This window comes from Alosa pseudoharengus, unplaced genomic scaffold, assembly GCF_046254945.1.
Source record: "Alosa pseudoharengus isolate Yale_2024_CS ecotype anadromous, Long Island Sound unplaced genomic scaffold, YU_APseudo_1.1 YU_APseudo_1.1_scf_10, whole genome shotgun sequence".
Classification (NCBI taxonomy): Eukaryota; Metazoa; Chordata; class Actinopteri; order Clupeiformes; family Clupeidae; genus Alosa; species Alosa pseudoharengus.
Window position 1 is genome coordinate 15,152,872 of NW_027468565.1, and position 26,688 is coordinate 15,179,559.

Genomic DNA, 26,688 nt, shown 5'->3' on the forward strand with positions numbered 1-26,688 from the left:
GTGTGTGTGTGTGTGTGTGTGTGTGTGTGTGTGTGTGTGTGTGTGTGTGTGTGTGTGTGTGTGTGTGTGTGTGTGTGTGTGTGTGTGTGTGTGTGTGTGTTGTACTGCACCTTCTCCAGCTGGTTGATGCCTTCTTCCACACAGCAGATGGAGGCTACTGTCCGGAGCGCTTGAGCGTAGAGGCTACTGAAGCAGTCCTGTCTGCAGATCTTAAAAAGGACCACCACTGCTCCCTCCTGCCAACACACACACACACACACACACACACACACACACACACACACACATTGAAACACATACACAAACACACACATCCTTATGTATGACCAGATGTAGTCTCTGTTTTTCTGTCTAATTTAGTGTAATCTAATCTAATCTAATCCAATTCTTGCAACTATTTATTGGATTTTTTCAAAGATGCAATTATTAGTCCTGCCCACGTCAGAGATTTATTCGGTGATCACTGGAGGGAAAACATCACACAAACACACTGCGGTGGGAAAAAAAAATGTTTACCAAGATCCTCCACTCCACATTCGCTGAGTGAATTACACACGCAAAATAGAGATAAAAATTACCTATGAGACCAGGTAACTATGGCCATTATCCCAATCAGACCCATTATCCAGGCTGACACTGCTTTCTTTCCTGATAAGGCCACGCACTGTCCCTTTGGAGTGGCTCATCTGGAGCCACTCCACCTGACTGCCTGCCTACTCGGCCCACTCCACCAGCAAACACACGGATCTGAGCCCCCTCTTCCTCCTCCTCCTCCTCCTCCTCCTCCCCACATACCAGAGCATCCTCCTACCCACATCCTCAGCCTCAGTCACTCAGCTTCACACACCAGTTCAATCACTGCTCAAAATGAATTCTTCCCTCTCTCTCTCTCTCGCTCTATCTCTCTTTGTGTGTATGTGTGTGTGTGTGTGTGTGTGTGTGTGTGTGTGTGTGTTTGTGGGTTATAGACGTATTTCCCTCCTTGTGTTCCAGTGCGTGTGTTCCAAAAGCAGTGTGTGAGTGTGGCAGGGACCAAGGCACATCGGCGCGGCGCAGTAATGAAGGGAATGTGTCCCACCCCTGAGTAGGGTCACAGAGAGGATTCCATTCAGACGAGAGCAAACAGGCGGCACAAACATGAAATGGACGCGGCGAGTGGGACTGCTCAATCTCTTGATGTTCCAACAGACAAAACAAAGGAAACTACAAAAGACAGATTTAGGACTTAGCCTAATGCATCGCGTGCGTAGTGCATATTGAAAGTGACGTGCCATGTGTAAAAATAACAACCAAAACACAGAAATAGAGAAGGTGCTGAAAGACAGCTAATAAGAAAGAGAGAAAGAACGAGAGAAAGAAAGAAACTGTGTTAGAAATGTGTTGTAATGTCTCACTGGAGTAAATAGGTTGTGGCAAACTGACGCCACTCCCGCCCTCAGCCTCTGCTAAATACAGAATACTATGAGTCACCAAGAGATCCATTATTTGACTGAGAAACTAAGTTTCCTTAGATTTACTTTTTGGATATGACATTTCCATAGGTACTGTATTTAGACACACTACACATTACAATACTCGAGATGAGGACACTACAGTTAGTGACCTTCCAATTAAAGACTTCTAAAAGTATTTCAGATTATTATGATAATTATCCTGAAGAGACAATATTCAACCCGGAAAAAATATATATTTTTGATGGCTTTCATGGTTTTCATTTAAAGTCTGTAAAATTGTTTTAGATTTTCTTTGTCATCCGTTAAGCTCTTCAATACAACAAGTTATTTAAAGTGTCGCCTGCAGATTGAACAGTCACTGATTTACACTCACTGTTTTTAATTGTAGTCATTTGAAAAATACTACGTAGTATAATATCCCAAGTGTCTGAAGAGCAGTTGGAAAAGTAAGGCTCTGTAATCATGCATGATAATGAAACTGTTGTCTGTCAGCTGTAATCTGGTGTCCCACTGTTGTGGTTAGTTTGATGCTAAATCCCTCCTTTCCTTGGTTGAATGATGCATATCCAGAGTCTTCAACTGTATCTCAACAAATCAATCAAATGAAAAGCTACTATACCAGTGGGATTACTTCAACCTGTCCAGATTGGGTATATTTATGGACGAGCCTGTTATTTATCATGCATGTCGGACCAGAGCAGACCCTCTGTGGCAGTGTCATGTAATTTAATTAATGGAGGTATCTTGGTTGAGCTCACCGTCATGACCTCTGCCTGTACTTAGTCCAGTTGGACACAGCAGGACAAACACAATCCCACTGCCCTAACATCCTGTCAACAGTTTTATCTCTTACTGTATAAGGCTGTGGGGAAAACATCGCGTTTAGCCATAACCGTGTGACCCAGCTCTAACCTCCATCTTACAGATTTGTTTCAGGAAAATATTATAACTAAACCCACAGAGAAATATTACATATCCATTTAAGAGGAAATATAAGCACATAAGCTACTAGTCCATTTTCATGAGAACTCATTTAAAAAGGAAATGGCTCCAAATCTTTTGCATATAATTTAATTTCTTAACGTCATCATTAAAAAGCAGTCAGTGTGGGTGAAGGATGTGGATGGGTAAGGGAACGAGATCAGACGATACCTCTGCAACAGCCTGCATTATGATTCAGTATGTGTATGGGCTCCCCCATTTAAAACACATGTGATTACACAATCCCCAGCGGGAGAAAGGGGAAAGTTAGACAGAGAGAGATTGAAACTGAGAGACAGACAGATGGTGAAAGCGAGAGAGCAAGGTAGAGTCAATAGTCTGAGAGAGAGAGAGAGGGAGGGAGAGAGAGGGAGGGAGAGAGAGAAGGGAGAAAGAGGTAAAGCTCCACGTCTAAATGAAATGCAGATGTCAACAGATTTCCACAGCTGTGGAGGCCCCAGCACTCCTGTGTCCGACTGTCATGGTGGAGACCGCAGGCCGGCCACTGACAGAGCACAGGCATGCCCGTCACAGTGATCAATACCGCACTCTAATGGGACCGGACAGTATCGATCGGCTCCATTCAGGGAAAAAGAGGGACGGGGGGGAATAATCGCATACCCAGGAAGAGTCTTATCAAGCCGGGTCTTGGCTGCGCGCAGGTCTGCTAATGGCCAGAGGGACACAGAGCCCAGCGCTGGGGTCTCGCTTATCTCCTACGCAGCTAAGAGAAAGGCTATTTATAACCGGGGTCAGGTAGGGGGGCGGGGGAGCAGTAAAACGTCAGCGGGGAGAGGACCGATGCCAAGAGTGAGAGTGTTAGTCTAAGAATGCGACAAAGCAAGACACTTAGACAGCACAGGCTGAAGTAAACACAAGTGCAGATGTGTGTGCGTGTGTGTGCGTGTGTGTGTGTGTGTGTGTGTGTGTGTGTGTGTGTGTGTGTGTGTGTGTGTGTGTGTGCACGTGCATGTGTGGTGTGTGGCTGTCTTAAGGTGGAAACTTATAATGTGCAAACCACACATTGTGCTAAGAATAAATCTCTGAGTCATTTTTGGACAGGTGAAATCTGGCATCTCTTTTAACTGTTTGGATTAATTTTTTTTTCTGGAAGTAAACAGGACATTTCCCAGCAGTCTTTGAGATCATAGTGCCCAGATGAAGCATGACACTTGGGTTGAACACTTGCTCACCTTGGCGATGATGCTGCAGAGCTGCGGGCCGTCCTGTGTGAGGGACAGCAGGTTGCTGATGGCACTGCCAATGGTGTAAACATTATCGGACGCTTCCATCTGCCTGATCAGAATCTGACATAAACACAAACCAAGGGCACTTGCTCAGTGGAAAGTTCAGACATCTAAATCTCTGCTTTAATTGCTACTAATGGTGTGTGTTCCCATGAGTCAGTGTGTCTATTTGCCTGTGTCTGTCTAGGGGTGCACATGTCTGGGCATGCATGTGTATACCGTACGTGTGATGATTACATTAACAACACATTTCCTGTATACTGTTGTCAAACTGCAGTAAACAAAAGACTAAGTGGTTGTTTTTCTCTCGGTCTCTGCATGTGACCGACTTACATACGGAAACACTCACCAACAGTTCATAGACATATGCTTACCTGAATTTCATTGGCGAGGGCCATGTCAATCATTTGGCTGAACGAATCACTGACATCCGTGAGGATCTCATGAATGGCTTCCTTCATGGACTTAAGGAAGTATTCATCCTCAGTGTGGAGGCACCTAACAGTATCATTTCACATGGGAGGAACACAACACACAAATAAATAGATTGCCAATGCAAAGGGTCCAATTGTTCCTTATTATTATACGCCTCTTCACAATGCTAGTAGAACGCTGCATTGACTTGAATGGGATTTCCCAACGTTCTACGGTAAAATATTTTCATGTAATTACCACTGCAAACATATAATTACCACTGTCAATGGCAACGGGTTTTGTGCTGCTGATTTAAGTTTTTCACATCACTCCACAAGTAGTCCGGTCACTTCTTGCATTTGAACTTCATTCAAAACTGAAAGCAGACGGTTGATCAGCTGTGTTCTAAAGAATGTTTGATTTAAGTTCAGCCTGTGTTGCGAACTATTTGTTTCTCAGCAAAAGCCACGACGAAACGGTAACAAATAAGTGTAAAGAGACATATCGTGGAGTTTATTTTTTCGTTTTGGCAAGTAGCCGTATAATAAGCGGGATAATGTATAGAACAGCGCGTCGGGGTCCAGTTCGCCCTGAAGGGACTTATTTTCCCAATAATGACCGGCGTTCTATACATTATCCCTTACATATTACATCCTATTTCTATATCATTTAAAGTTATAACAATCATACATACACGGGGGCAGCCGTGGCCTACTGGTAAGCGATTCGGACTTGTAACCAGAGGGTTGCCGGTTCGAACCCCAACCAGTAGGAACGGCTGAAGTGCCCTTGAGCAAGGCACCTAACCCTTCTCTGCTCCCCGAGCGCTGCTGTTGTAGCAGGCAGCTCACTGCGCCGGGATTAGTGTGTGCTTCACCTCACTCTGTGTTCACTGTGTGCTGAGTGTGTTTCACTAATTCATGGATTGGGACAAATGCAGACACCAAAGTTCCCTCACGGGATCAAAAGAATATATATACTTATACTTATACTTATACATCTTTCTGATAGCAAGCTTGTCAGTCATATCATACATATCCACTGTCCACTGAAATCTAGTCCTATTCCATATAAACTCACCTCTCAGTAATGGTGGTCAGCTCCATGCACTTCTCCAACAAAGACTTCTCATACTGTGTAACAAGATAGGGATGCAGACAAACATTAATTAAGTATTGTGCTTTTGCTTTTGGACCGTGACATAAGCCACATAATCACACAGCTGACCGTATCGCACACCAATAACTGCACAAGGCCACAACTTTCAGTGGCATACATGCAGACACACACACACACACCAAACACATACGCACGCACACAGGAAATCAAATGGATGAAATGCATTATTCAACTGGTTTCTGGGTAAATGGATGTTATGAATCCAGACAAGCCTGCACTGCTGTGTTGTGTGTGCATTATGCAGTGACGGTGTCTCTTGACCGGCTCATTTGGAGTGAAGTAACACACGCTCCCTCTCATCTCACCGCCACCCTGAGATGGCCTCCAGGTCCAGTCCTCGTGCTTGGGCACAATTACACTCCTCTTCAAAGCTGCATCTCATTGCTAGGCCATAGGCATTTAGGCTTGCTCACATTTCCCCCCAAATACAAAGCAGTGAACCGAGAGATGTTTTTCCTGTTCTACAAAGCATTACAGTATGTTGCTATTTTCATAATACAAAATTATCATATTTCCCACATAAGGCTGTCCGATTAAGAAAAGATGAAAAAATGAATAAACCAGAAGAAGCGTCATCCATTATTACTGAATTCAAATGCCCCCACTATCCCTTTGTAACTCATTCACAAAGTCTCTGGTGTTTATAGCGTCTAGCTTTAGTTACAGTGTTACAACACTTTGATATATAATGTAACAACACATCTATGCTTTGGAAATGCAACATGTCTGTGGCACAAAAAACCTTTTGGCATTTTGGAACTCTATTGGCAGAGGATGTTGTGCTGTTGCTGTCTCCTAGTCAATACATAAGATATAGGAATATACAGTATAACATGAAATAGCATCACCATTTCCACAGCAAAATCAAGTAAATAATATAGTTTATGTTTTTTTTAGCAACGCTGCTGCTTATCATGTTTAGGTGTCCAGACAAAGTCACAAAGGCTGGACGGCTACACAGCACAGCCAATGCACCTCTTGTTTTCTCGTGGAACTCTCACCTTCTGCATCTCAGATGGGGTGGTGCGCGTGGCACCGTACTCATGCACGAGCGAGCGCACGTGGCAGTTGGTGCGGACGGCGGTGCTGTGCACGCGCTGCCACCGGCCCTTCTCCAGCCGCTGGAACATCTTGCCCAGCTCCGTGCTGACCACCAGTGCCCGCTTCAACAGCGTCTGCAGGTTGTTGCGGGTGACGTGGTCCCCCCCAGCCCCCGTGGTCCCGGATACGATGAGCTCGCCTTGCCCGGCGTCCTCCTCTACGCCGATGGGCTTGGACTGGAGAACACACATGCACTCCACCTCTGTCATGTGGCGCAGGTCCTCCATCCACCGCTGCACCGAGTCCACCTGGATGGCATGGATCCTGCCGTAAGCACACACACACACACAACACACACACACACACACACACACACACACACACAGTTGTATGATTTGCATTGAACATTTATTCCCAAAAAGTCAGTGTTTCCAGTGTTTCAGCAAATGGCAAATCACCATACACCACGGTTATTAACAGTGAAATATTCCTGAGCTAAAAAAAACCCCTCTGTTCTCTGACATATCTGCTGTGAGAGTAATAGGAAAAGCCACAGAAAGCTATGAGAAAGCCCATATCCAAAAAGTGTCCCAGCATCACTAATGGGAGGTGTGAGAGAGGACTAAAGATCTGGTTATTACAGAAGAGCCCTTTCAATAAAGGTTCCAGCCAATCGATGCAGCCTGATCAAAGCCACGGCTGTACATCATGACAGAGGCATTAGCCAGCAGTGGAGAGGAGCAAAAAGATTTCCTCTGCAATTCTGGAGCTTAATGAGTGGGACTTAAAGGGGGGATTCCCTCAACCTCCCAGGAGATCAGTAAAACGAACACACCATTACAGCCACAGGGAGGACGATCTATTGCCTCTGAGAACACCCCTAACCCTGAGCAAACGGAAGGACAGGCCTCCAATAACGCAGTCTCCCTCGCCTCTCCTCAACTAATAGCCATATATCATCTGTGCCCAACCACCCACACACTGCATCAAATGGGGGCACTTCTCTGACGCCACAGCTTCTCTAATGTGACTGGATGAAGGTATGGAGAGCCCCGCTTTCTGTCTGTTTAACAACATGCTAATATACACAAGTGCAAGTACCTGCTGTCATTTCAATAGACCTTCATTCAAATGTTCAGAGGTTTAACAGCTTATTCAGCGTAACACAGAAATTGTTAGTGGCAATAGGCAATGCTTTATAATTCTTTTCTGCTCTTGATGCTAAAGTGGCATGTGACCTTTGTATAGTTTAATGACATTTTGAGGCCATACATCTAATATATGACAGAGTATTTTCCTGGAAATGTAATGAATTGAGGTGAGACAGAGGGAGGGAGAATATGTGTGTTTTGTCATAATATCTTTATGAAATAAATCGAGTTTAATTTCAACCTACAAATACAACTAATTTCTTGATTATCACTCGTATTTTCCTGTATGGGAATACATGTTGTATGTATGTACAGTAAACCACTATACCTACCACCTCTATTGTGTCAAGCTAATAACAAATGGCCAAAAGAACATTCTGTATGAATAGTGAATGTGAGCATGTGAGATCAGACTGCTGGGCTGAGAAAGAGCCAGCCAGGTCTGGTGAAAGAGTGCACATGTGAGCATCAGAAGAACAGAACTGACATTCCACACAAGTGTGGGGCCCAATTAGCGGTGGAGAGCTCGTCGATCCCTTTAGCAACGTCACTCTAATGCCCTGTCTCCCACAGGTCAGGGACACACAGCATGCACTGCAGTGCTGCTGGAGGGGTGGGGGCGGGGGAACCACTGGGTTGCCTTTTCCACCATTAATCAGAGGGGAGCGCCATACAGCCACACACCACCCAGCCACGCACCCCCAGCCGCCCACCACCCAGACGCCCTCGCTGGATGACGACTAATGACTGGCACGGCCAAGCTAAGAGAGAGGGGCAGAGGTCACATGCCTTAATTGGTCGTCATTTGTTTCACAAGCCCTGCTGTTGCACCCCCATGGCTTTTTAGCAGAGGGACAAAATTAAAATGATACAAACATGTACATTTGTGCCCCTGTGGTTGTAACGCTCTAGTTCTATTTGTAATTTGTGCATTTTTGGGGGGGGGAAACATCTCATTAGCTCTGATGACTGGATGGGCAAATGATGTAGCCATGAAGGCTGTCTAGTCCCACATGTTTCAGACAACATTTTTGCCTGATTTACAGATTTTATCTGTAAATATTTTGTCTCTTCTTTTGTTTTTGCATTCATGTTTTTTTCATGTTTACGAAAGAAATGTGTATCTGGGGCGCATCTAATCAAACATGCTCTGGAGTTGCTTCTCTCCTGGCATATCCATGTGGAAAGAATCACAAGGCTTCAGGAAATCAACATGATAATTGGTTTGTTTTATGGCCTGGGTGAAATAGCCTACTCTTCATAGCAAGAAATGCTAAATATTTACATATCTGACTGTGGATGGGGTCAGTCTGTGCTGGCTTGGTTATTGCAGTGTTGTGAGGACGAGGCCTCCCCACCTCCCTCTCCTCTGCCTGGGCCACTAAAGACACTCCAGGCCCCCGGAGGAGAGCGCACACTCCTCCACTCACTGCTGGAGTGGCCATGAGTTCTATTCAGACACTACGAGGCACCCTGGGCCAGTCCGCGGACACGGTGAAGGACAGTAGGAGAGACAGGACCCCCGGGCGTCCAACTCGCTGCATCTCCACACACAAGCATCCTTCATTGGGAGGTGAGAGCCAATCCAAATTGAGATCATTAACCTTTAACTAGAGCCAGTCCATGATGGGCAGCCAAATCAGGAGAGGCCGTTAACCTCTAAAGAAATGCCCACCCTTTACCTTATATCCAGTTATGATACCCACCCTTTACTTTACTTACTGTATGTCCAGTTATGATACCCCTGCTTTAACTGACCTCACTCAACAGTCTTCCCTTCACACCCTTGACCCTTTCAGCTACCACACTCATACAGTAGATGAGAGCCCACTTGCTAAAGAAGAGTGGTGTGAATGAGCAAAAATGCAGGTCAGGGTATAATACAGGAGCTAACTGAAATCTGCAGGTCAGTTGAATCTCTGCCTCATGGCAAACTCAGAGGAGCTGTAATTACAAAGGCAATGCCCTTCAAGGAGGTGCTTTACCAGTCTTTAATATAACGTCTGAACAGCTTCTCTTTTTTCATTGGTTTGCAGTGAGAATAAATAGCAAGCATCTCTTTGCTTTTTTTTGTATTCCAAACTCTCAACCCCCGGTTATCATTGCGACAGCACTGCATCTGCTGGCCTGTGACGCGTTGACTGTGAACCAGGACAGTCTTATGTTCAGTGTGGATGAGCCCTCTTAGCAGAGCTGCCTCCGTGACTCACTTCGCTGGGCTGGCACAGCCAATCTTCATCAGTGGGGCTCACCGTTAATGGGGTGTGATGGTGTGGCCGTAAATGAGCAGCACGTCGGTGACCTGCCTCCATTTGCCATGTAATTGATGTTAATGTGTGGAGTATGACACGGTGTGGGCTTCCAAACCAAAAATAAAGTGGCACAATGGAGCGACACTGCCAGGGAGCAGAAGGGGAAAGTGCGGGCGGCTAGGAGGTAGCCATCACACAGACTCGGCTAGGAGGTAGCCATCACATAGCATCGGCTAGGAGGTAGCCATCACACAGACTCGGCTAGGAGGTAGCCATCATATACTGTAGGAGCATCAATGGACAGCACATCCAAGCATTAGAGGAAGGAGCTGAGTGCATCAGACTTCATGTAAATAGACAATGTTGACCTACATCTGCAATTAACTCACTTAAATGGTATCTTGGTTTATTCAAGTCAAATGAAGAAAGCATGCAGAAGTTTGAATAATCTTATCAGACACTGCTGATGTGGCAATCCTACCTATTTATAATATAATTCTGGATATGCAATTATTATTGATACAAGAAATAAATTGATTGCTGAACAAAAACTGTGAACATAAATTTACTCTCGGGAATCTATAGCACTGCCGGTTATGGGGATTTTTCCACAGTGGTTGTGAACTACAGTAGGTGTGTCACAAAACAGACCGTAAAGTAAAAAAAAAACTCTATGACTCTAAAAAACAATATGAGAAGAATCTATCGTGGTGAAAAACTTTATTAATAATTCAGCTGTACTTGTCAGTGACTGGCAGTACTAGCAGTATAAAATTGTACACCACTTAGATCTGGATGTCACCCTGTGATGTGGAATGTTCCTAGAACAGCTTTTAACACACTTTTGGGCCACTCTCTGTGAGAATCATTTCCTTTCCACGATCTTTGAAAACTTAGAAATAGTTTTTTCTTCAAAATGAGACACCAACACATCAAAGAGAAAGAGAATCCATACGATGATAAGAAAACTAAACCCACAGTGATTACGTCATCCTTGTCATTATGATTATTCAAGAAGGAGGATGCTCCTCGCCCTGACTCACTTTTCTCCATAGCATTAACAAATCACAATGACTGTCATCAGCATTCGGCTCTCTGGAATCTATTGACTTTCTGTGGACGAAGGGTCACGGTCGCACCACTCCGATGAGGTAAAGACGTAGAATGTGGAAAATAGAGCCTGCAACTGGGAAAGCCATCAGTGGTTCACCACTAATGGCACTAGCAGGAGAAAGTTGTGCAGACGGCGTACTGGGAGAGTTAGGCGGCGTGACGGAGAGAATAGGAAGGTAAACAGATGGAAGCGGTGACAGAGCAGGCACAGGAACACCTGTTGAGATTGAAGTGTGCCACTGAGTTACCTGGGTGGAGAACGCTAATTGTTCTTTAGAGGGGCATGTGTGTGCTGTGCGTACTGTATGTGTGTGTGTGTGTGTGTGTGTGTGTGTGTGTGTGTGTGTGTGTGTGTGTGTGTGTGTGTGTGTGTGTGACTGTGTGACTGTGTGTATCTGTGTGTGAATTAATACCAGTGTGGGTGGGATGGGGTGTGCAACAGAAAGCGCAGTACACCCCTGAAGGTATCTTGGCGTGACTCATCTGTACCATTAAAATGAATGAGTGAACAGTGAGCCAGGACACACATACAGGATACAGGGCTTCCACCTGCCGCCCAATAGAGCAACGAGCCATGCAGTGCGCATCTGAGCGTACACTTGATAAGATGCAGACTAAACAACAATGGGTACTGCACAACACAGTAGAATTACTCTTGATCCCTGATCCAATTACTAAAAAAATTGACATATTTTTCATTTATTTCATTTTCATCATTATTTTTTTTATTTTATAAAATCTTCAACTCATACCTAATCTGTTTTTATAACATAAATGAGCCACATGGCTATATAAAATATTTGTATTCCCAGAACTTACGGGAGGGTTGGGGATAATGAGCTATTCAGTACAAAAATCTAAAAATACACACTCCATGCTAGTCCTGGTACTTTCAGTATTCAAAAATAATGGCTGTATAACAACAATTCTATCATTTCTACTACTTCCTGGGACCAGGTGGTCTGCTTCAAAGCCCAACAAACCAGATAGTTCTCAGACTTAAGTTACTGTTTACACAGAGGTTGCATTCATGGTGAGGGGTGTGGTCCTGTCCCTGGCTCTTTAATATATGGGAGGGGGGTATGATTATGGCTGTCACACCCTTAACAGATTAGCAGTAAAGCAGGGTTAGACACAGCAGACTGGGATACTCTCAAGGTTCCTCCTCTGAAAAAGAGTAATGTGACTGGACCCTCATGGAAACCATCAACATCTGACTTCCAGATGTTCTCTTCTGTGCTTCTACAAAGAATGCACTCCATACAGATGCATCTATACTGTATTTCAACCTCCTTTTCCTCCCTTTTTCATTCTTCCCCTAAACACACACAATGAGAAAGCACTGTAAATAATACTGAACAACCACCACAGAGAGCTAACACTGCTCACGAGCCGTAGACACACAGACTATCAAAACAGACAGGATACGTGTCCAAACGTTAAGGACATACGGTATATGGAATGCAAATACAGCACTCAGCCAGATGTTCACCAACCCCAACACAAACGCATATCTGGTTCATTATGTAATTCTGGTATGGCAGCTTTGGTAATCTCTGACTTGATGTGGCTACATTCGTGCTGAAAAGTAAAGAAAAAGCAAGCCAGACAAACATGTAAAGTGAATACCTGGGGTAATTTCCTTTAAGTAGAGCATATTTTCAGTTCTCTGTGTGTGTGTGTTTGTGTGTGTGTGTGTGTGTGTGTGTGTGTGTGTGTGTGTGTGTGTGTGTGTGTGTGTGTGTTGACACTGTCATTACAGTGAGAGTGGCATTAGGTGTGCTGACACCACATGGCCCACCAGTGTGTGGTTTTGATGTATGATGCCTGAGACCTCTTCAACACACTCAGGGATAGACAGCCAGTTGCGTCAGCAGGACAATGAGCCTCACCACCCGACCCAACAGCCTGGTCTCCATGCCACGGCTAGGCTTCATGTCCAAGACAGAGAGGTAGGGCTGCCATTTTTCTTATATACCATCGTATAATTGGAGCATTCAACATTTACATTCGTTTAGGATGCATCTTCACAGTTATTCACAACACAAGGAAAGTGCACAATTCATTTGTTTTTGTGCAAGGCCTCTGGAGGCCATGATCATCATGATGCGTCATGGCACCTACCTCATCCATTGTACCATCACACTATTTCAGATATGTGCCCTTGAAGCAAAACCAAGTAGATACACAGAGCAAAAGTCTAGAGGATCCAGGAGGATATGTCTCTGCTTACCTCTTCGGAGTAGAAGAGGATCGACTACTGTGTCTGGAACTCTGAGGCGTTGCCATTCTGTCCAGGCTCATTCCCCTTCAGCATAGCACCTGTAAGCAAATGTCATTTATTATTTACAGAAATGTATTTCATGCATTTTACACAACCATTATAACAGCAACCATTCATTGGTTTAATAGTGGTGTTTGTTGTCGGACACACAGCACAATGTAAGCCACTCTCATATCACATAGCCATCTCGCAGTTTCCAGTCACTGTGGTTTGGAAATGGTCCGCTTTCTCTAATTTGCTGAGGTCTTTGCTATTGGGCCCAGACCGACATTACTCAAAGCTTGCAGATTTTTAACAGGACCAAGATTCCTAACAAATGTTGTGGTATTTATCCCACAAGTCAAAAGGTACGGTCACTGATTTTTTGATGCAGTTTTTTCAAAATGTCATGGCTAGACTGTTTAAGATACATGGCCATTTGGTAGAGAGGTAACAACATGATACCAATACTCACTATATCTTATCTTTACATTAACCAAGCAACACCATTCTATCAACACAATGCAACCAGGCACCGTTGTATAGCACAGGATTCATGAATCATTTTTCATCATTGATCTACATCCAAGGCTTCTATTCTTGTCTTGTCTTTTTCTCCAAAGTAATTAAATTATCAATAACCCCCTATTTAAAATAGCTGCAGTTGGAGTGTGCCAATAGAATATTCTTATCTCTTAATTTCTTGGATGGCTGCCATCGAGTGACTCTACACTTTGAACACAAGCAAGGGCTGCTGCTCTTAAGTGCTCACAACTTTATTCTGCATTCTTTATTGATGTATCCCATTTAGATTATTCAATTTTTAAACCTGCAAGACATGAGGGCCGGTCCTTGTTCTAATCCATTTAGTTAATGACATCCTGCCGCCGCAGAACCATTTCATGTTTGATGTTTACAGTGGAGCGCAATCAGCTAACACATAAGACTCAGTAATCTCTGTGGAGCAGCTTCATGTAACAGGTAGATTACATTAAATGCCTGGAAAGCTTTACAGTCTAAATGGATAAAGAAACAAGATTCAGTGCACAGGCACTGATAGTCATTTTGTGCTGTGGATAGTGTCCCATTTTGAGGGTCACTAAATATACATATAAGCGCTACGAGTTGATTTATTGTAAGAACTGGTTTAGCAACCAACACATATAGCCCAAAAATGCAAACATCGTATTTCCACTGGGCCACAGAATGCCAGACATATACAGACACAGTGTGTTAAACCGAGTCAAACAGTAGTGTAAAGATTAAAACATTTATACCTGATTTCATGTGATAATAAAACATGCATGCACTATTAAGTCTACCGTGATACCAAACAGACAGACTGTATTGCTAGACAAGTGTTTGCCAGCATTATAAACAAGCAACTGGGGAGAGATTGTTTTGTTTTTGTTCCAGTGACCAATCACCAATTAGAAGTGGTTTATAAAGACCTCTAGACAATTTTCATCAGAAGTTAGAGAAATTCGTGGAAAAACAGACTGAGTGTCAAACAACCCTTTGTTGATATTCTGGCTCATCTTGCTACTAGGCTTGAAAAGTTTGATCTACTGTCTATTTGGTGATTCCAGTTTTTGCGATGTGATCTAGTGGTTCCTCCACTCTCAGTATAATTTGAACTGAAGCTCATAATCCATGCCCACTGTCCCAGTTGGAATCCAGTGGAACACTTCCACACCACAATGAGGGTGGTGAGCGTGGGCTGGCTACACCAAAGTCACAAGAAGCAAAACCTCAGATCTCCCTTTACTAGTGTTCAAGTAAAAAAAAAATATTCTAACAGAAATTAACAAAGGAAAAAATGACATTTGAGGAACTTTAGGTCAGATATTGAATGGTCTACATCAGTTTTTACAATGTCAGCTCCTCTTCCATGATGTTCATTGAAGTCTTTGCTACTGGGCCCAGTCCTAAATTCCTAAGGAGCAATTAGATGAGATGAACTCAGTGGCCTCCTAAAACTAGCCTACAGTTGTGGACAAAAATGAAATTCCAATGATGGCTGCTATTGGGAATTATGGACATCAGCACTGTGTCTTTATTTAAATGCTATTTGGTGTCAAAAGCAGATAAATGTCAAATTAGTATTATTTGGTTAACATTTAGTTTATTAGTATTTTAACACTAAAAACATCTTTCACATCTTTGGATGATACATGTACAGAATTAAACCTCAACTTGAGAATCTTGCAAGAATGGAACATCATCAAGATAAATAATGTCAAAATATGAGAGTAATAATATGATTCCGGCTGAGTATGTTATGCAGAGGTGAGCTGTTCAGATCATTTATGAGGCCAGTATCACCTTGGTATTACACCAGAGCAAGCCTGGTGGAGAGGAGAGTGGTATTGAAGTATGGCATTACCAAGCAAAGGTGAAAGAAACCCACATAAAGCACACTGCTTGTTTAACAGGCAAAACCGGTGAAATCAAAGCTCTTAATTTGCAGCAGAATGTGCACATCATTGAATATATATTTTTTGTGTCTAAGATACTGTATTTATCTTGCATTGTATTTGGACGATAAATATTGAAGTTCACTATATGTGGTCAAAGAGAGAATTAATATACTTAAAGAGCAGTTCTTGTTACAAAACCTAGGGCTTCTCTAGGTCAGCTTTTCTCAGTGTCTAGCAAAAAAGTCTAGCACTCCCCTGACTTCCTGGCTATGTCACCAAGTGTGGGGTTGGGCTAGGTGCATGAACAAAGAACACCTCTGTTTTATGCATGTCATTCTGAGGGTAGAATAACAGCTTGGCAGCGGTGAGTGTGTGTTTTAATTTAAGACCCTGTGAGGAGTTGAGAAGTACACTGGGCACTGGAAGCACATATATGCTCCTGAGAGTGAGAGAGTGTGCATGAGAGAATTCCATACCACTGCACCAGCAAAACTGGAACCATCGTCAAACATACTCTGCAAACCTCTATTCAAGCATCCTACAGCAAGTTTTGCATGCATGAATATTGTTACACTGTAACAATGAATGCACTGTGGACACATACAAAGAAAAAGTTCAATTGTTACACAATATCCTTCTAAGTCTACATTTTTGGCACGTTGTTTAGCATTTACCACACAATGTTAACATTCAGAGGCAAACAATAATTGTCTATGGACTTCATTGCGTGTGGTTTAGCAAAAGTGCATTTTTGAACTTCTAACTGAGTGGGAGACCATTAAACATGTTCAGACTGACTAAAACCACTAACAGCACAATAATTGCGACTTGAGGCCAAAAACACAAAACTATCAATACTTCAACAAAAATCTCTTTTCAACAAACAGCCAAAAAGTAATAAAGCAAAGGCCTTTGAAAATATGAAAAAGTTATGACATAGTAGGAAAAACTTACTCACCATGGCTTTTTGTGTACAGTTTTACTCTTATTGTCAAGGGTAAAAGAAGTTTTCATAATAGAGAAGATGAATAAAAAATGTGTCTCAGTAATCTGCTGGGCCAGAGAGGTGAAAAGATGATAAAGAATGATGCCTTGATACTAGACATGATGTGGTCGCATTCTAATCCAAATGACAAGCCCACCCTTTAGGGATTATTAGTAGGATGTCCCTATGCAGGCACTGGACCAGTCTGAAGACACGACTCAGAGTCTGGGAAACTGGCTGCCCTGCTCCCAGTCCCAGTTTAGAGCATTCCTGTCCTGCTCTGAGTGGGCAGGCTCGGTGGCCTGGCCTACACATGGGCCAGTCTGAGTCAGCTGGTACATGCATATACAGCAGGCATCAGCACTGACTACTGACCACCATGTCAAAGAATCTGACATGCTAGAAAACCCAAGCCATAGCCCTGGGCCAGTAAGAGCATGCTGGCAAAAGTCATCACCACAAACTTCAATACATGCAAAACACAAGGCGACCCATAGAGTATAGACCCCAGACACACTATCTGAAGTCTGCTCATAACAAAGTGGCTCTAAAAGCAGCGCATTCCTCTGATAATACTGCTAGAGTTATTTTGGGTTGGCTTTGCCTGCTGGTGACACAGGGCAAACCAATCCCAGAGGGGAATTTTCCAGTTCATGCTATATAATTATCTGTAAATGGCAAATGCATAAAACAGGGCTGAGTCTTATGAAAGTGACTGTGGAGATTTCCAGAGTCTTACTGGCTGGGAGAAGTTAATCAGGCGTTCAAGGGTTTTGCCACAACCATTTCAAGGGACTAGTGGTTATGACTTCTCCTGACGCAGATCTGAGACACTTTATTTTTCATCATGACACGCGAAGGAATTTCCACAAACAATTAGCTCTGTAGCAGAAAACATGCATTATATAAACCATTATACATGGGAATGTGTGTCAAAATACACATTTTAAATAATTACCACACAAATGTCCCATACCTAAACCTGTACCATATACGTACTTAAGGCACAGCCAGTGTTAAAACCTCCTGTATCTTTCTAGTAATTGTACTCAAGAAATGAATCACTGTCTAAGTTACAGACTTATAATTTAATCCAATTGAAATTTTAGAAGTTATTTTAAAAGTTTGTATTGAAATACATTTACATATATATCATGCCACTCAAAATTAGTATCCTTGCCTGAGAAAGCTCAGGATGTGTTATATTTTGGTATGCACATAAAATGGCATGCCATGATGTTGACATTGCATGGTCTAAATCTGGGTTGAAACTGAAATGGCAACAATGTCATGATTTATTAACTCCTCCACCACCCACACATAGGCTCAAACTCGGGCTGTCAGAAAGATGTGTTTCTGAAGAAGGTGGAGCTCAATCATTTCCGACATTGCAGTAAAAGACCAGGATCCCATCAGTGGAAGTGACAGCCTCTACTGTCAACTCAGGCTTACACAATCAACCTGCATCCATGCACAAACACTCACTCAAAATGGCACTCACATTACACACACACACACACACACACACACACACACACACACACACACACACAAACCATCACCACATGACTCTATGTACATACAGGATGATTTTTTTTTTTTAAACTAACATCACTCTATCCTGAGGCCTCAATGGAACATAATAGATGCACACTGTGCCGAGACATACTGTAAGTGTACTCTTCTTATTAGCAGTATGGGAAAATTGTGACATTGACAATTTTCCCATACTGCTAATAAGAGGACAAGTGTGCAACAGAATCTATTGTTTGTTTAATCACCTCTCACAGAGACAGGATTATTAAGGAAATGTAATATAATATTGGTCCAAATCCCACAAATAACATAGATATCACTCCAACCACAGCTTGTGTCTTTTATTCATGTTTGCCTAACAATTTAATAAGCCTTTCCTCTGACTACTAGAACCACAATGATTTTCTATTGAATCAAAGCCGTCTGTTTTTTCCCCCTAAAAAGGGGCATTACCTTTTGATGACGCAAACCCCACAGCAGCAGTGGTGTCTCATTTCTTAGGGGAATTATTTTCACCCCTACCCCTCACCACTCTGTTTCAAGGGGCCAGGGGTAGGGGTCGGGGTAGGTCTAGAAGGTAAGAATGAGAAATGTGATTGGTGCTTGCTTATTAGTCTACTGTAAATAATGATACAATGCCTTCTGAACTGCACTCAATGTTTGCCTATGTGTTTCTGCAGTGTCTTTCAAACCCAGAGCTAATAAATATCATCAACCGAAAGTGCAGTGTGGAAGAGAGCACACATGAAATTCAACTAAATGGCGGTGTTTTGGGTCTGTTTTCCAGGAAGGCTACATCTCACAATACAGTAAGAGAGCAGGTTTGGATGTTGTGGAGAGTACAGCACAGCAAGGGCGTAGGTTTGGTCTCAGCTTTGGTGGGGATACATCCCCAACTCCTGCTGTCACGATACCAACATTATTGTTTCAATACCAATAACAAGTGAAGAATCTCGATTTCGATATAATTTTTAAAAATTTGATTTGATGGCATCAGTAATATTGAATATTGTGTGATCATTCACATCAGTGGCAATCATAGAATTTGATTGACCCACCCACCCAAACCACACACACACACACATACACACACAGAAAGTGATGGTTGTCATAGGTTTCTATTTCTTATTTTGGTATTCATATAAACTTGATGTACTGTATATTGTTAATTATTTATATAACATTTTATGATCTGCATAATTACTAATAGCTAAACATGTTTGGTCATTTGAATACATCATAATGATATTTAAATTATTAGTCTACACTTGTCTTCAATATCATCACATTTGTGGTGTGCAAGTTTAATTGTGTGCCTGTCACTTTAAGGAGAACGTGAACGCAATTATCTTTCAAACTCACGGTTTTAGGCTAGTGGAAAATAGTTTCGCATAGTGCAAGGACATGTGGATTCAATTCATCATGTTTGCTATATCATTAGATAAAATAAATGTTCAAAAAAAAGTCAAAGAAAATCTTTCTTGAATGAGATGATAAAAGGAGATAGCCTATGTAAGTGTCTCGCAATGTTCATTTCTATAAGTATGTATATGCACCATAGTTTGTCTTTTATTTCTTTGCATTGTGCAGGCTACATTCACAAATACATTAGGCTACATGAACAGAATATAGGAACAGGAAAATGTCTCGATCCATTGTTTATTGCGACTGCAAGATTGGTAGCCTAATTAACAGTCAGTGATGGTGACTTCTATTCTGTGCTATATGCGACTTTCTGTGCGGCACACCCTTATTCAACATGACTCCTAACCTTGGTTGAAAGATTACAGAAGCTAGGTTTACTGTAACAATATCCTGGGAAATATCCTTACAGTTAATGCTATTTTCCAAAAAATATTAATACAAAATCAAAGAGGGAGTTTTTGGAAAAAAGAAGCTTTGTGTACTATGAAGGGAAATTAGCTGAGTACAACAGATGTGTTTTGACATGGGTAGGTCAAAAGGTCAAGCCGCATAGTAGATTTATAGAAGTTTTGAATAGTAAAAAATTAATATAAAATCAAAGAATGAGTTTTAAAAAAAAATAAGCTTTGTGTAATATGTAGGGCAGTTACCTGAGTGCAATAGATGTGTTTTGACATGGGTAGGTCAAAAGGTCAAGCCGCATAATAGATTTATAGCATTTTTGAATAGTAAAAAAATTATATAAAATCAAAGAATGAGTTTTTGAAAAAAATAAGCTTTGTGTACTATGTAGGGCAGGTACCTGAGTGCAATAGATGTGTTTTGACTTGGGTAGGTCAAAAGGTCAAGCCGCAAAATAGATTTATAGCATTTTTGAATAGTAAAATATTAATATAAAATCAAAGAGTGAGTTTTTAGAAAAAAGAAGCTTTGTGCACTATGAAGGGCAGTTAGCTGAGTGCAACAGATGTGTTTTGACATGGGTAGGTGAAAAGGTCAAGCCGCATAATAGATTTAAAGCCTTTAAAGCATTTTTTTTACATTAAAAATATTTATAAAAATCAAAGAATGGTTTTTTGGGAAAAAGAAGCTTTGTGTACTATATAGAGCAGTAATCCGAGTTCACCAGATGAGTTTTGACATAGGTAGGTCAAAAGGGCAAGCCGCATAATAGATTTGAAACATTTAACATTAAAAATTGTATAAAATCAAAGAGTAGGTTTTAGGGGAAAAGGAGCTTTGTGTACTAGAAAGGGCAGTAAGCCGAGTTCAGGAGATGTGTTTTAGTATGGATAAGTCAAAAGGTGAAGCCGCATAATAGATTGAAATCTTTTATCAGCATAAAAAATTAATAAAATCAAAACATGGGTTTTTGGACAAAAGAAGCTTTGTGCAATATAGGCAGGCCTTGTTCAAACACATTAAAGTTGGTTTGACACAAACTCGACCCTCATAGTCAGTGCTAAATAGATTTTTCGAATGTGTCGAATATCCAACGTCCAATATAAAACCAACTTTACCACGGTCTTCTAATGTTCTTTTTCTTCTTTGGCGGCATAGCTGATCTACAAAACGCAAAAGAGAGGCCAAATGTGCATGTTGAAGGGCAAAGGGAATATTACAATGTTTTACACTGGCCTCTTTTGGGTTATGTAGGCCTATTGGTAGACATCCCTGATACACACTCACTCGCTCGATAACTTAGCATGCACACTCGCTCGCTTTTCTGACAGTGTCACTACAAAGTAGGCTTTGACTCTGTTGTGTGTGTCAGATAAACGCCCTTTGGTTTCAGCCAATCAAATGTTTCTTTTACTGTCGTCTTTGCCGTTGGAATAATCCAAATAGCACAAAGGAGTTCGCTAAAATATTGGTGGGGACAATTTTGTCAACTCAAAATTTTGATTGGGACTAGTCACTAGCGTCCCACCCTAAACCTACGCATGCAGCACAGTTTTTAAAGCTTCCATCTTTGTGTTGAGAACATCTGAGATAATGAGCCTATCAGTCAGCACAGTGGTGCACTGGCCATCACGCAAAAAGAGACAAATCCAGATAAGTTGCTGTATTTGTGGGCAGATGGACTGTCAAAACTAAGTGTACCACTGTGTATAAAGTGTGCAGGCAGGCAGGGCCATATTTCTTTCCAGTACCCGAATGAGGCCTCTCTCCACTTTCTGTCAGTCTAACCACCCTGTTGAAACGTAGGCCTAATCTTAAATCAGCAGGTCCAGAGTAGGTCACCTGTCACAGAGCAGACTGGGCTACACTTGATGCAGAAACCGTGAGACTTCCACCCTTTCTTTCACAGTAAGTTCACAGTAGTGCAGACTGTCATTGTAGAAACATCCTACAAACTATAGTCTATCAATTTATGCAATTAAAGTTTTCCTTGACTGACCACATCTCTGAACATGAACATGTTCAATGCTACAATGTAGCCTAGCGTGTATGAACACGTCAGTAGTTCTTCCTTAACACCAGTAACCCAACTTTGGTAGCATTTATTAATGTAGCACGTTGAAAAGTAAATTACCTAATTGGCCATGTCAGTTGAGTTGTATTGCTTGTTCTTCTGACTGATGCTCTCTGGCTTTAGTTTTTTGCGAGTTCATTCTGTGTCCTCGTATGGTGAGATACGAGCTTGAAAAGGATTTCCAGTTAGTCTAGAAACTGCGAGTAGGCTATTGACCAAGCCAAGGCACAACAGCATGGATTTTTTCCATGGGTTGACACATGGAGAAGGACAGCTTTTTGGACGATGGCGCTTCATCTGGACTGGCTGACTATCAACACTCACAACGAGATGTTGCTGTGTAGCTAAGGAATAATACAATTTTAAAATACAAGTCATGACTAGGGTTGGGTATCGTTTGAATTTGAACGATTCCGATTCCAATTCCGATTTCTTATTTCGATTCCGGTTCCTAGCGATTCTCGATTCCGATTTTTTTAAGAGGCTGGGTCAAAAATTTTTTAGGATATTTTAAATGAGCTAGCTAACCAACGGTCTTTCTCAGGGTATCTGCACATTTTCCAAGTGCAAATTTAAAGACTTTTAAGACCTTTTCAAGACATCTAAATGAAACTTAAGACTATACCACGGCAAAAAGATATATGACTGTTTATGCAATAGGTTTTTTTCCTACTAATTTTAACCCCCACCCCATTTTGGATGTCTACAGAAGTTACCAAATATATTTTGGCGAAAGAAAAATAATTGTGTGTGAATTACCTTCAAAGCTATAAATGGCCAATTTTAGGGTCTGAGCTGCTTGCTTTTGAAGCTGGCTGTACATATTTGGTTTTGCTTACTGCTGAGGCTGACTGATCTTCACCTGTGTCTGTAGTAGCCTAGGCTACTTGCCAAAGACATGTGCACTGGACTGGATTCCCTTCAATATTTTTTTCAAAGTTAGACTAAGCTATTTACATATTTGAATAAGCCTACTTTATATAATTTACTATGTGCATCTATTGTCCAATATGCAGCACAGCAAATTAAAGTTAATCCACTACTTTACATTTTGCATACCAGTTGTATCTAAACCAACCAAAGCTTGACTGAAACATTGTAAAACCATTGACTTGTTTTAAATTAATTAAGAGACAGGTCCTCCTCGCATGATCCTGCTGAAAACCGCTGGTTTCATCTCAAGCACGCACGTATTATGAACACACGTTTTTATGTAGCCAGTCGCCGACATTCAAAAAATATGCGGTTATAGTTCACAACTTTTGCGAAGTAGGCCTAGCCTACTGGGAAACGCTGGCAAGCAAGCTGCTGGCAGATATTACAGGTAGGCTATTATAACTTAGACAGATATTTTCTTCCCTAGGCTAGGCCAGCAACACACGCTGGAAAGATGCAAACAGATCAACTTAACATATACAGTATTTCCTCCTAATTGCGAAGCACTGCACATAATTTGACCAACAGTCTTCGCGTCCATAGTTTGTGAAACGATGCTGCGTCCGAGCAACGATTTTAGATGCCAAGCGCAACTCCAAAAAGGAGAACAAATGAGCGTCCGGCTTGAGGCTGCGCCGGACAGGGCTTTTAAAATCCATATGTCCGGCCTAATTCAAACGTATGGCCAACCTATCGCTCTTTCTTTCTCTTGCTCATTCTACCGTAGGCTTCCTCATTCCACGTAGGCTACCTGTATAGGGGAGACCGGGGCTGGTTGGAACAGGGGCAGGTTGAAACACTGTTAATATCCAGGCTACTAGAGGGAGCTGCAACAAAATTCCAACACTAAACTGATGGCCTTATTGAGTAGCATAAACTCACGTATGTAACTGGTCTCCAGGTCATTAACCCTTTAGGTGAGAACAACTTTTTAATTTTGTAGTGTCAAAACTTAGAATATGCACCTCCCACTAAATACATCATAGAAGGGTAATAGTTAGGGATATAAAAAAAAGATTGATTATAATTGATTGCTAGGGGACTAATCTATAAATTAAAATGAAGTTTGAAAACCTGAGGTGACTGATATTAGCAGGCTAACAGCATTTGTGCAAAAAAGTTTGACCTAATGTGGGCGGGGCAGGTTGGCACACTGATTTTGGGGTTGGTTGGCACATACATTCCCTATGGCTATTTTGTGACAAATCTATAAACTTTGTATTTTATGCATAAAAACATCATCAATCTTTATTTTAACATTGTTATTGTAATTACTGAACATAGTTTTACATTTGGAAGCATTTCAGACATTTTTAAACATTTGAAGTTAAAAAAAATCGGTAGGGAGCAAATTGATCGATCTTGACGGTGGGCCCTACTGAAGAAAAACACACAGGAAAGACATCAGCAAAGCCCTACAGGCAGTGATATAGATGAGCACTTCAAACAAAACCAAAAGGAGTACTACAAAGGACTATAACATAGGTGTTCCAACCAACCTCGACTACATGTGCCAACCAACCCCGTGCATGGGGCAGGTTGGCACACATGCACAACACCACTTTAATCATAAATAACTCAAAACAAGGGATCATTTGTTGACATTGAATGTATACATTTTGTAGCTGAGATCCCAAGCTTTCAGTTAATCACAATTTGACCATTTCAACGCATTGTAAGACGGAGAAATATAACCGAGAGTGAAAAGTGTTCCAACCAGCCCCGGTCTCCCCTATCTCTTTGGCCTCAGCTACACCACGAAAACGTCAGGCATATTATTTTGTACATAGGCCTACTGTATTATTACTGTTTTCACTCCTTTAACCACACCCATGAAAAACATCTTCACTCTGCAACCACTACACTTCCTCCCGTAGCCTAATAGCCTAGTCACTTATACAATTGCGTTTTAAATACACGAAACTGGATTGAGACATCACTCGCTCTCTTGCACTCGCTGGCGGTCCCATACGCACATTTAATACCTCTCTTTCGAAAATTCAGTTGTATTTAAGACTATTTAAGGATCCGCGGGAACCCTGCTTTCTGAATGAAATAGTCTGACCTTCTCCATGAATTTTAATTCTATTAAACTATGCGCTTCTTCGTTGGTGTTCAGCCGTTTCTTCTTCATGAAGGTCGGCAGACTGGGAATCGAAACTAGGAATCGAAATTTAAACTTTTGAACGATTCCGGGAAAATCGCAAAGATAGTCCCGGTTCCAACCAATACTCGATATTCGATACCCAAGCCTAGTCATGACACCTAAATGCTTAAGGGAAAACGGCCGATGAGGTGTCCCGATATTAAATTAGCCTACTGGACGAGGCGGAGGCAGTTTCACCACAACGCATGTTGCCCAGAAAAAAAGAATGACAGAATTCGCACATCCAATGTCCTGTTCTGGGTACCCAAGACTATGCTAGAGCATAGGCTACCTCATCTAGGTTTGCTAGTATCAAATGCGTTTATCTATCTTGCCTATATATGGACTCAGCTATGAGCCAGGCCTGTAATGGGCAGCAGCCTGCAACTGACAGTAAGTAAAATAAATCATACATTTTACATTTTATTCAATTAATACTTGAACAGTTCATACTTAACAAAAATGACTAGGTAGCCTAGTCTGACGTGGTCTATGCTAGTTTTTTCATCAAATTCATATGAAAAACATGGGAGACACTTTTAGGACCTTGTATTATTATTATTCAATTTCAGATCCATTCCTCTGGTGTGATGCCAAGTTAACAGCATCAGCTATCTGAGTCACTGTCAAGGTCCATCATCACAGAAGTTAAGTGTTGGTGTTTTCAAACAAAACAAGGTAAGCTTATCTTTGTTATATGAGAGAATGAAGGAATCCTTTGAATTTGGAGCCTAGAGGTGAATGCTTTAAAGGGGGATCAATGATGGCAGGCACTGTTGTGGCAGCATGTTGAAAGGATCACCCTGATTGATGGAGGTTCAAAAAAGGGTCCTCATCCCTGGAGAGCCTGCTTGACTGGCTTGTTGAAATCATTGGAGACCAGTTCAAGGATCTGAGAATAGGTGTTCTAACAGCTGCAGAGCTGGGTTGCTTTAGTAATTGGCCATAGTAGATGGGGAAAATTTAGATCAAGTTCACTCAAATTTGTAGGCAGAAAATCAGTCAGTGTTCAGCATATGAAACATTATAAGTTTTGGATTTGGTTGATGCAGGACCTGATCCAGACTATGAACCACAAACTGTATCATGTCACATCGTCAGCAATCATCAGCAATGTTCATGATGTCTAAACCAAAGATCCTGCTTTATCAACCGTCTCCGTCTAAACTATTTCTCTCACCTCTAATCATCATTGATATGTTCTATTTTATTGTTTAGGTCACTAAATGAATAGTTTTACATTTTGTCCTTGAACTTAAGATGGTTAAATTAATCCTTGTTTACTACACTGTTACTAAGGTCATATTTCAAGTTCACGTCCAGAAAAGGTGTAGGAAAAAGTAATTGAAGGATGAGCCAATATTTAGCCAACGCACACCAGAAAGGTAGCCAGTGTGTTGTTGTCACACAGCAGGAATATAGCCTGCTTTACACAGCGAGAGGAGAGAAGAGGAGACATCAGAAATCCAGTCAGCCAGGTAGAGGGAAATGGTCCATGACATTTTAAGTGCATTTTTCCTTTGTAAGCATTTGGCGGATGCTGGGAATCTCAAAAAAGGTAATGATGCACTTGCCCCTGATTTTGCGAAACCTACCTCCTTCAGTCTCTCCCCCTGGGTATGTGTGTGTGTGTGTGTGTGTTTGCCTCCTCCACCCAGGCACCAGTTCA

General features: G+C 41.8%; 1 protein-coding gene across 2 annotated transcripts in view; it reads right to left on the bottom strand.

Annotated features, from left to right (window-relative positions):
• Positions 1 to 26,688, bottom strand: part of insc (INSC spindle orientation adaptor protein) — a 46,132-nt gene that overhangs the window by 9,959 nt on the left and 9,485 nt on the right. The window contains exons 1-7 of one of the 2 annotated variants that reach the window (XM_076300607.1): positions 16,474 to 16,770; positions 13,066 to 13,154; positions 6,277 to 6,640; positions 5,177 to 5,229; positions 4,057 to 4,180; positions 3,629 to 3,742; positions 111 to 236 (exon numbers count right to left, since the gene is read on the bottom strand). In XM_076300607.1, the coding sequence (XP_076156722.1) occupies positions 111 to 236; positions 3,629 to 3,742; positions 4,057 to 4,180; positions 5,177 to 5,229; positions 6,277 to 6,640; positions 13,066 to 13,136 (852 nt within the window). In that variant the 5' untranslated portion in view covers positions 13,137 to 13,154; positions 16,474 to 16,770. Of the gene's footprint in view, positions 1 to 110; positions 237 to 3,628; positions 3,743 to 4,056; positions 4,181 to 5,176; positions 5,230 to 6,276; positions 6,641 to 13,065; positions 13,155 to 16,473; positions 16,771 to 26,688 lie in introns of those variants that run through there. The other variant, XM_076300599.1, reaches the window with a different exon arrangement.